The sequence below is a fragment of the Rhinoraja longicauda genome, chromosome 20 (genome assembly GCF_053455715.1).
Source record: "Rhinoraja longicauda isolate Sanriku21f chromosome 20, sRhiLon1.1, whole genome shotgun sequence".
Classification (NCBI taxonomy): domain Eukaryota; kingdom Metazoa; phylum Chordata; class Chondrichthyes; order Rajiformes; family Arhynchobatidae; genus Rhinoraja; species Rhinoraja longicauda.
In genome coordinates, this window is record NC_135972.1 from 40,504,156 (window position 1) to 40,516,397 (window position 12,242).

The 12,242-nt window shown below is 41.3% G+C and overlaps 1 protein-coding gene across 5 annotated transcripts in view; it reads right to left on the reverse strand.

Annotated features, from left to right (window-relative positions):
• Positions 1-12,242, reverse strand: part of foxp2 (forkhead box P2) — a 352,030-nt gene that overhangs the window by 18,069 nt on the left and 321,719 nt on the right. For all 5 annotated transcript variants that reach the window (XM_078417448.1, XM_078417447.1, XM_078417449.1 and 2 more), the window contains exon 16: positions 7,011-7,174. In XM_078417448.1, the coding sequence (XP_078273574.1) occupies positions 7,011-7,174 (164 nt within the window). The remainder of the gene's footprint in view (positions 1-7,010; positions 7,175-12,242) is intronic.

Genomic DNA, 12,242 nt, shown 5'->3' on the forward strand with positions numbered 1-12,242 from the left:
TCATACATTTCATTCATTTGTTCTTCGTACCTTTTCACACCTCTAGTTTCCCTCTCCCCGACTCTCAGTATGAAGAAAGATCTCAACCCAAATCTTCACCTACTCCTTTTCTCCAGAGAGCTGCCTGACACCCCGAGTCACTCCAGGCACTTGTGTCTCGCTCCATAGTTATTCAGTAACTGGATCACAATTGTGTTGATTACAATCTCATCTACAAATTTGTAGGGAGGGGATTAAAGGAAATAACTTCTCCCACATTGGCCCTCTACCACACACGTTTTGACATCATTATCATGAGATCAGTTATCCCTACTCAAACTTAACATCACCTCTCTCAATTGCTCCTCTGTCTCTATTCTGTCAGACTGTCTGATGTCCTGTTGTGGATGAGCAGAAATTTCCACCAAATAAACATTATGGAGACTTATCTCAATATCTTCCATCCTCATCACAAACCCCACTCCATAGCCCTCAATTCCAACCACTTGATCTTAGCTAGACGTTGCAAAAGCAACAACAAAAATCCATAGATCCTGGAGATCTGAAATAAAACCAAAAAATGGCAGGGGAAACTCTGCAAACCAGTCAGCATAAACGGAGAAAGAAACAGAGTCAATGACCTTTCATCAGAATCGCTATTTATGGCTCCATCACTCACACACAAAAAGAGTAACCTAATAAAATGTCGTTGACATGCAATGTTAACTCAGTTTTCCTTTCCCCAGATATTACCTGATCTGTTAAATGGTGGTGACCTTGGTATCATAACTGATCTCAATTTGAGCATCGGACAGCACCATATACAATCTCTTTAGATTTCCATTACATCACCCAAGCTGAATCCCACCACATATGGGAAATGCAGGTATCTGAGAGAGTTAGAGGGTTTGAGGAGGCTTTCGAGGGATGAGGTGATGAGGGTGGAATTTAAAATCAAAGCATTGCTTAAAAGGACTGGAGACAGGCCAGAAAGCACAGATGGAATGGGTGAATAGAACAGAGGCAAGTTATAAGGGCAGTATCAGTTTATAGACACAAAAAGCTGGAGTAAATCAGCAGCACATACAGTATCTTTGGACAGAAGGAATGGGTGACGTTTTGGGTCGAGACCGTTCTTCAGACCTCAGTTTAGTTTATTGTCACATGTATCGAGGTACAGTGAAAAGCTTTTGTTGCACGCTAACCAATCAGCAGAAAAACAATACATGATTACAATTGATCCATTTACAGTGTATAAATTTAGGGAATAACATTTAGTGCAAGGTAAAGCCAGCAAAGTTCAATCAAGTATAGTCCGAGGGTCATCAAAGAGGTAGATACTAGTTCAGCACTACTCTCTGGTTGCGGTAGGATGGTTCAGTTCCCTGATAATAGCTGGGAAGAAACTGTCCCTGAATCTGGAGGTGTGCGTTTTCACACTTCTATACCTTTTGCCTGATGGGGGAGGGGAGAAGAGGGAGTGGCCAGGGTGTGACTCTTCCTTGATGATGCTGCTGGCCTTGCCGAGGCAGCGTGAGGTGTAGATGGGAGGGAGGTTGGTTTGTTTGATGGTCTGGGCTGCGTCGCAATTTGCTGCAATTTCTTGCGGTCTTGGATGAAGCTATTCCCAAACTAAGCTGTGATGCATCCTGTTAACATGCTTTCTATGGTGCATCTGGTGCAGCAATGTTTTGTATGACATCAAATTTGGAAAGGCTAAAGCAAGGGAGGCAAGATGTGAATACGATTCTGCATGTAACAAAGGCAAAGGATGACTCGTGTGCACAGAACTCCTCATTCAGAGAGGAGCTCAGCAGTCATGCTGTGAAGGAGTACCAGCCACTTGTTGTACTTTCCTCAAAATATTTGCTTCTACATTGCCAAATATTAAAAAGGCAAAATGCCAAAATGTCAAACTTGTGGTTTTGGATTTCCCTCAACCAACATGCTGTAGTTGACAAATTGCTAGAGAAACTCGACAAACCAGGCAGCAGAGAGTCAGAGTGATACAGTGTGGAAACAGGCCCTTCAGCCCAACTTGCCCACACCGGCCAAAATGTCTCAGCTACACTAATCCCACCTGCCTACCCTTGGTCCATCTCCCTCCAAACCTGTCCTATCCATGTACCTGTCTAACTGTTTCTGAAATGTTGTGATACTCCCTGCCTCAACTACCTCCTCTGACAGCTTGTTCCATACACCCACCGCCCTTTGTGTGAAAAAGTTCCCCCTCAGATTCCTATTAAATCTTTTCCCCTTCACCTTAAACTTATGCCCTCGATTCACCTTCTCTGGGCAAGGGACTTTGTGCATCTACCTGATCTATTCCTCTCATGATTTTATACACCTCTATAATATCACCCCTCATCTTCCTGCGCTCCAAGGAATAGAGACCCAGCCTACCCAACCTCTCCCTTTAGCTCACACCCTCGAGTCCTGGCAACATCCTCGTAAATCTTCTCTGTCCCCTTTCCAGTTTGACATCTTTCCTATAACATGATGCCCAGAACAGAACACAATACTCTAAATGCAGCCTCACCAACATCTTTTTCCAATGCAACATGACCTCCCAACTGCCATGGAAGGGTGGAAATAAATGGACAGTTGATACTTCAGGACCCTTCCTCTGGACTAAACCACTCTCTCATTTCTTGCAATGGATGCTGCCTGCTCAGCTGAGGCCCTCCACGAGTTTGCTTTTTGCTCCAGATTCCAGCATCTGCTATCTTCTTTGCCCTTATGCCTGAAAATGATCTGGCCAACATATACAGTTAAAGTCTACAGAAATCTCACCTGCTGAATCATGCTTTCTTCTCCCTCCTCTCACTGGGCATGAAGCCAGTCTTCTAATGCTTGTATCTAGTGGTGTTTAGTTTAGTTTGGAGAAACAGCGCGGAAACAGGCTCTTCGGTCCACTGGGTCCGTGCCGGCCAGCGATCCCCGCACATTAACACTATCCTACACCCACAAGTTATAATTTTTACATTTACCAAGCCAATTAACCTACATACCTGTACGCCTTTGGAGTGTGGGAGGAAACCGAAGATCTTGGAGAAAACCCACACAGGTCACGGGGAGAAGGTACAAACTCTGTACAGACAGCACCCGGAGTCGGGATCGAACCCGGGTCTCTGGCGTTGCATTCGCTATAGAGCAGCAACTCTAACGCTGCGCCACTGTGCTGCCGGTGAGATACTGCCCGGTCTTTGGCCCATTAAGTCCAAGCTCAGCAGCGATCCGTGCACACTAACGCTATATTATGCAGACTGGGGACAATATACAATTATACCAACCCAATTAATTTACAAACCTGTACGTCTTTGGAGTGTGGAGATCCCAGAGGAAATCCACACAGGTCACGAGGAGAACGTACAAACTCCGTATAGACAAGCACCCATAGTCAGAATGAAACTAAGGTAACAGCTCTACCACTGCACCAGAATTTATTTAGTGAATTTATTTTCTATTTCACAGCCTTACCATGGCTTTCTGGAACTGTTCCAGTCAGTGACCTCCATTCCACCTCACGGAACTATACAGTCATAGAATTATCAACACGTAAAAGGGCCCTTCATCTCACCATGTCCATCCTGATCCTTTTGCCCATCAACATTAATCCCATTTACCAGCATTATGACTGTATTCTTCGGACCATTGTCTTTAGTCACACTATCTTCGAGTACTTCTGCTTTAGCTAATCATCTGCACTCAACCCTATACCCACAAACAAATTGGAGAATCTAGCTCCAGCTTTTGACTGAATGGAACTTACACAGGCTGCATGTCCCAGCAAAAGGCTGACATTTTTACCACATTTAGTTTGTTTAGTTATACAGGTCCACAGACAGAGTTCTATTGCACGGAAACATGCTCTTTGCACCATCTCGACCACACTGGCCAAGATGCTATCAAATTAGGTAAAGGGGAAGTTAATGAGACCTTGGTGTCCTTGTACACCAGTCACTGAAAGTAAGCGTGCAGGTACAGCAGGCAGTGAAGAAATCTAATGGCATGTTGGCCTTCATAATGAGGGAATTTGAGTACAGGAGCAAAGAAGTCCTTCTGCAGTTGTATTGGGCCCTAGTGAGACCACATCTGGAGTATTGTGTGCAGTTTTGGTCTCCTAATTTGAGGAAGGACGTCCTTGCTATTGAGGCAATGCAGTGTAGGTTCACGAGGTTAATCCCTGGGATGGAGGGACTGTCATACGAGGAAAGATTGGAAAGACTAGGCTTGTATTCACTGGAGTTTAGAAGGATGAGAGGGGATCTTATTGAGACATATAAAATCATAAAAGGACTAGACAAGCTAGATGCAGGAAAAATGTTCCCAATGGGCCTTGGGCCTTTTGGAAGGGTGGGCTGAAAGATGGCAGATGGAGTTTAATGCTGATAAGTGTGAGGTGCTGCATTTTGGTAGGACAAATCAAAATAGGACGTACAGGGTAAATGGTAGGGAATTGAGGAATGCAGTGGAACAGAGGGATCTGGGAATAACTGTGCATTGTTCCCTGAAGGTGGAATCTCATGTGGATAGGGTGGTGAAGAAGGCGTTTGGTATGCTTGCCTTTATAAATCAGAGCATCGAGTATAGAAGTTGGGATGTAATGTTGAAATTGTACAGGGCATTGGTGAGGCTGAATCTGGAGTATGGTGTGCAGTTCTGGTCGCCAAATTATAGGAAGGATGTCGACAAAATGGAGAGGGTACAGAGGAGATTTACTAGAATGTTGCCTGGGTTTCAGCACTTAGGCTACAGAGAGAGGTTGAACAGGTTGGGTCTTTATTCTTTGGAGCGTAGAAGGTTGAGGGGGGACTTGATAGAGGTTTTTTAAATTTTGAGAGGGACGGACAGAGTTGACGTGGGTAGGCTTTTCCCTTTGAGAGTGGGGAAGATTCCAACAAGGGGACATAGCTTCAGAATTGAGGGACAAAGGTTTAGGGGTAACATGAGGGGGAACTTCTTTACTCAGAGGGTTGTGGCTGTATGGAATGGGATTCCGGTGGAAGTGGTGGAGGCTGGCTCGATTTTATTATTTAAGAGTAAATTGGATAGGTATATGGATAAGAGGGGATTAGAGGGTTATGGTCTGAGTGCAGGTAGATGAGACTAGGTCAGGGAGAATGGTCGGCGTGGACTGGTAGGGCCGGACAGGCCTGTTTCCATGCTGTAGTTGTTATATGTTATATGTTATATGTTAATGTTGGGCGAGTCCAGAACCAGGGGACACAGTCTAAGAATAAAGGGGAGGCCACTTAAAACTGAGGTGAGAAGAAACTTTTTCACCCAGAGAGTTGTGAATTTGTGGAATTCTCTGCCACAGAAGGCAGTGGAGGAAAATTTACTGGATAAATTTAAAAGATAGTTAGATAGAGCTCTAGGGGCTAATGGAATCAAGGGATATGGGGAGAAGGCAGGCACGGGTTTCTGATTGTGGATGATCAGCCATGATCACAATGAATGGCGGTGCTGGCTCGAAGAGCCAAATGGCCTCCTCCTGCAACTATTTTCTGTGTTTCTATGTTTCTATCTACAGTAGTCCCACCTGCCCGCATTTAGCCCATATTCCTCTAAACCTTTCCTATCCATGTACCTGTCCAAATGTCTTCTAATGTTGGTATAGTACCTGCTTGAACTACTGCCTCTGGCAGCTCATTCCATTTACTCACCACACTGTGTGAAAATATTGTCCCTCGGGTTCCTATTAAATCTTTCCCCTCTCACCTTAAACCTATGTCCTCTGTTCTTGATTTCCATACTCTGGGTAAAAGACCATCTATTCACTCATGATCATAAACACCTGTAAAAGATCAGCCCTCATCCTTATGCACTCCAAGGAATTAAAGTCTTCCTAAAGCCAGCCCAATCTTTCCTTATGGCTCAAGCCCTCAAGTCATGACAACATCTTTTTCACTCCTCTCTACACTCTTTCCAGCTTAACAACATCCTTCCTATAACAGAGTGAACAAAACTGAACATAATACTAATAATATGGCCTCACTAATGTCTTGCACAACTGTAGCATAACATCCCAACTTCTATTCTCAATATCTTGACTGATGAAGGCCATTGTACCAAAAGTCTTCTTGAATACCCTATCTACCTGTGATGGCACTTTCAAGGAACTGTGTACCTGCACTTCTAGATCCCTCTACAACACTCCTAAAGGCCCTGCCATTCACTACAAAGGTCCTGTCCTGCAACACGTTGCACTTATTAATTTGCACTAAACTCCATTAACTATTCCTCAGACCACTTGCCCAACTGATCAAGTTCCTAATACATAATACAACATACATTTAATAACTTACTAATGTGACTCATATACCATGCCTTTTGTATTACTGTAAGTGAAAGATAATTACGGTCTTCTGAATTTTTTTTTATTGCATCTGTTACATTGATAAATGGAGTTGGTTGTTTTCGTGTAAATATCTGCATTCTTGCCGCACAACAGCTATATTAATGTTTGGATAAGACAGCCTGTTTTAGCTTTGTAGTTTCATTGCAACCAGTTAAAGGGAATTCTCATCATGAGTTCACCCATTGTAAGTCAGTAAACAAAGAATGGCCAAATGTTTGACATCACTGATTAGGACCAGGCTTTTCAAAGCTCAATGCATATTTCTGAAACCTCACAGAACATTAATTTTTAATGATATCACTCTCACTGCTCCATTAAAAGATGGTCTAGAAAAGATTTTAACATAATCAATCACATAGTTAGCTACAAAATATTAACTGGAACACTGGCCTTTTGCATAAAACATAACATATAAAACCCTCCAACATAGGACTGCAAGTAATTAAAGTTGAATATGTAATCACTTCTGTTCATGCACTGGAATTTTTTGACATGAACAACAAGGTGCAAAAGACTTTGCTGGCCTAAATATAGATTGTAGACAGAAGACAGAGATGGATTAAAGAATGAAGCCTGATATTCCTGTCATGCTTTCATAATAAAAGTGAACAAAATACTTCTTTGGGCCTGCCGATAAAACTAACGCATGTGCTTCACAGATGCTTACCTATGTTGCTGTGGAGAACATCCTCTGCTGATATTCCCATTGCTGTTGAGGTGATCCAGTGAACCATTGAGGTCTTCATGGGCTGCCTGGAGCAAGCCACTGGAGGTGGTGTTTATCAGGCTTGGGTTACTAAATAAAGGTAAACTACTCTCCGCAAGTGCAGCCTACCAAAAAATAAGCACAGAATAATTGATGAGCCCAATTGTTTCAAGACCACATTTTAAAGATGTCAGATTTTAGAGTTTCATAAGGATTGCTTTGTGAAATATATTACCGACACGTTACTGTGTAAATATTTGACCAAATATTGAAATTTTACATCATATTTTTTATCAAATATTAAAAATAACTAAAATTAAATTCATCTAATTTTGTTTAAAATCATCCTTATTTTACAGATGACATAAATAGGTCAACACGTCAACTTCATAGTTACTTTGCAGAAACTACAATTCAAGTTTAAAACTTACAGGTTTAATAGCTGGAAAGAATATTTTGTTGCGAGGTCTTAATACTATTGTAACCAGATTGAAAGAACATCTTGTTTTTAAAAGTAAAATGATCCAGTACCCCAGCTACTTTTCCAATCTTTGTAATCCAACTGCATAATCTTATATCAATAGTTCCAAGTGTAATTCATTCACAAAATTACAGCACTTTCCAGGTACTTGCTGATAGCTTTAATCTAGATTTGTATTCAATTACAATTCAGGGTGCTTTAGGTAAAGACAATGTTCTTCATAATGTCAGCCAAGAAACACGAGAACTACTTTCCAATTTTTTTTATAAAGTAACATGAAATTTAGTCAAGTGCCTAATATTTAAAAGGAGAAAAAAATCACCCCTCCTCTAAACTCGGGATTGATCCAACACATTTTCTCGCTAAACAATATATTGCAGCACACAAAGACAAATCAAGTTATTGGGTCAAGATTAGAAGATGCTAGCTTGACATTTTGGTTAGAATGTCAGTATGAAGTTCTGTTTTGTAACGCGTACTATTTTTCAAACAACACTATTGCATTCGTTCCAATAGCTGGCTCACAATACTGTATGGGTGACAAAAGTTGATTTTTTTCCATTTGTAAAGCTGCATTGACTCTTTTCTCCTGATTTTACTTATCTTAAATTTCTCATTTCATAGCTCTGAGCTCACTATTGTCCTTATCGCAGTGCCCCATTCTTCCTTTCCATTCCTAAGTCACCACATTCATTTATACTGGCACTCCACATCTGTAACGTCTACATCAAATTAGAAGGCGAGTGAAAGAATCAGAAGGAGCATCAATGAATTATTTTGGTCTCTACCTGTACTACCCTGCTGGGGCATAGCTGAATGTTTCAATCCACTTTGGCAGATACCAGCGCAATATTGCTATTTATCCTTTTAAAGAACCAATTAGCAATGTCATACGTTGGTTTGCAGAATGTATACATGAAAACCTGAACATTTCTTAAGCACCTTTCACATTAATCCTCCTTTGGGAATCTTCTATTTGGACAAGAGTGTCTTTGGCACTTCATTAGAAAAACTGCGTAATAGAATTTTGAGTAACCGCAGAGTTCCTTGCCACATTCACAAGGATATTTCCAATGTATTTTCAATCATATTGTCGATGAATAATGTTTTGAGAGATGGAGGTGATAATACTGATCTTATAAACATAAGGTAAGAATTAGTATCAGGAGTAGGTGAAATCACCCTTCAACCCTGCACTGCCATTTGTCATGCTCAGGGCTGACTTTCCACCTCATCTCCATGTTCTTGCACTTTTCCTTAATTTCCCAAATGTCCTGAAATCTATTAACCACGATTTTGAATAAATTCAATGGCACAGCAACTGGGACCTCAACGCCTGTCATCTCGTCATCCTTTCTCCGTCATGCAGCGACCCTCTGTGGCTCCGGTTTCAACATACTAGGAGCATGGAGAACCAGCTGGGAACAGACATTGCCACCTCCTCAATTCACTGTCGCACCGAACACCACAGCCCCACCCGGCTCGGACATGCCCCGCAAAGAGTGGGTCGCCCTGAACCGGCTCCGCACAGGGGTCAGCCAGTTCAACGCCAACGTGCATTTTTGGGGGTTGCGTCCATCAGCAGCCTGCATGTGTGGGGCAGACCAGCAAACAGCGCAGCACGGCATTTTCTACTGCACTGTCCTCCGTCCCCCTGGTGGAGGGGTAGACCTCACGGCCCTCGACAACAGCACATTGCACTGGCTGCAGCGCCTGGTGGCCGTTACATAACTTCTGCTGCCTCAAACGCAAGAAGCTGCACCACCAGCACCCAGCACGGTCAAGAATTCCTAAGATTCACCACCCTGAGTGAAGACATTTCATTCATCTCAGTGCTGAATGGGTTACTCCTCACTGAGGTAATGATGTCTGACTTCCCTGCCACTGGAATCATCCTTCCCACCTCCACTCTGTCATGGAGTCACTATTCCACAGATGCTGCCTGACCTGCTGAGTTACTCCAGCACTTTGTCTATATTTCTGTGAGAATTTTGTATGTTTCAACAACATCACCTCTCATTCTTCAAATTCTAGAGAATAGTGGTGCAGACTATACAATTTCTTCTCGTACAGTAATCTCACTATCCCAGGAACCTGTGGTGAATCTTCATTGCAAAACTGTGGCTCATTTAGCTAGTCTTGAAGCCTCGATACCTTCTCCTCAAATTTCACAAAACTTTCCGCTCAGTTCTGTAAAACTCATCATCAAACTTTGAAGTATTGCATTGGTTTCACAGTCAAATCATTGACCGAGATGGTGAACAGCTAGAGAATGACACTGATCCATGAGATACCCTATTAGTCTCTGAATGCCAACTTGAGAAGGGCACACTCGTTCCCCCTCTAGATTCTATTTGGCCACCAGCTCCCATTCTATGTGATTATATTACCCACAATTCCATATACCCTTCAATGAGATCTTCTGAAAATCTAAATACACCACCTCCACTGGTTCTTTCTTTTTCTGTTCTACTGACCAGAGTTCACAAAGAACTCTTAAATTAGTCAAACACAGCATCTCTTTTATAAATCTATTCTGGCTCTGGATCTGATCTATTCTTTTCTCATGTTATGTTTTCACATCCTTCATTGTAGATGACTGAATTTTCCCCACAGCTCTTGCCCGGTAAACAAGTTAGACATTTGCTGTTTCCTTTCTCCTTGCAATACTTCACCATGTTTAAGCTATGTTTTAGCCACAGACATTTAAGGAGACTAGTAAAAAGAGTTGACCCATCATCCATACACTAACCACAGATTATTCTTTCCACACACCCATCAGCTCCACAAGGATTCTACGACACTCCTACAGTAGGGTCACCTTGCAGTTCACAACCTGCATACCATAGGGGAAAGCCCCAGGAGTACAGGGAGGAGACCCCTATGGGGACAGGGGACCAGGCAAGCTCCACACTGACAATGCCAGAGGTGAGGACTGAACCTGGATTTCTGGAGCTCTGTTATTGATGTGTATTTTGAGACTTCTGCTGGCTGCACACATGCCACCCCACCTCAAACATGTGCGGGATTTGTAACCACTGAGGTTCGAACTCCCACTTATCTGATGAATTTCGATGATGACATGTACAAGATCAAAATTGGTTATACATATTTTGCCTAATAATATATATTTTAAATAATATGATGATCAATAAATAATTGATTAGTACAAGTGTCAGGGGTTATGGGAAGAAGGCAAGAGAATGGGATTAAGAGGGACAGATAGATCAGCCATGATTGAATGGCGGAGTAGACTTGATGGGCCGAATGGTCTAATTCTGCTCCTATCACTTATGAACATGAAATCTTACATACTTGGCTAATAAATTATTTGTATCTTGTAAACCACTACAAATCATTTAAAACTCCTTTCCATACAGTATCCTGTCCCATCAAGGAAACCATCCAAGTTCCTGTAAAACAGTCAGTGTGAACTGCCACTCTATATGGTCAACTAGTGGCAGAATCCAGCTTGCCATTACGTGACCATTGAGTGACAATTCACACTGACAGTTGCTGCACAACTCAATCCAAGTTCAGTGCTGGGTAGATGCAAGTGTTCACCCTGCCAGCCACAGTGGGTGAAATAAGAATACATAACTGCGATTGACACTTTCTTCCAATCTCTATGAAGAAGGCAGATATGATTTCAATAATTGTTTTCCTTGTTTCCATTAATACTTTGGCATTCCAAACTCTTGGCATTATTGCTTACTTTTAGATTAATATGTGCAAGTGAATGGGTACTCTGATTTTATCAGGCTAAAAATATCAAATTAATGAATATGGAAACAAAAATGGGCTTTGCACCACTAAGATGATTCGTGCTCCTTATGTCATCAAGAGAAATTAATTCAGTTTTTAAAAGTTTTAATTATAAGCCAATTTGTACTATTTTATCAGTATATATTAGGAACTCAGTTACACACAAAACATTAATACATTATCCCCCAAGCATTGCTATATTGTGGTTGATAAATAGCTTTGCAATCTGTATTTCTCAATTATGCATTAAATTATTCCCATGATTTACCTAAACTTCTTTAAAATAAACTGGCAAGCAGTGAATTTAAATGATTATTTAATCAGTTGGGCTTATGTTTGTATGTAATCAAAGAATTATACATTGGAGCCAATTAAAATTCAAACCATATTTTTGTTAATTTTATACTGGAGCAATCCCACTGATACAGAGACACATTGTCATGTGTTAAGACGTTTTTATTCTGTTCTATATGAAAAAAAAACTACTCTTATAAATTCCATCAAATCCTGATATCATTTTTTTCTCAGTCTGAAGGCTTAATCCTGTGGATCTCTCCATGGAAGCCATCAATACCAATCTTTTTGACCCACCATGAGCCAAATCTGACCAGTGAATAGAAAGCTATTTCCAATTAGCTTTCTCTTCTTTTTCCAGACTCGGGACTAAAACTATTTATAAGGCCAAGTATTAGTCAAGGCATAGGTTCTAAAATTCACATCTGAATTACCAACATAATTACAGCACAAGTCTTAGAGACATTTTCATCTCAATTTACATTAAAAATGGAAATATGGTGCGTTAAAATGTTACCAATTTAATGAGTAATGATATCAATAGTACGACTATTGATATGCATGAGATGAACAGTTTAAAATCTTAGCTTTGTTTTATCTGTAAGGGTTGGTGTAATGAGTTACTGAGCACCTATAATGAGAAGAGAAAAGTG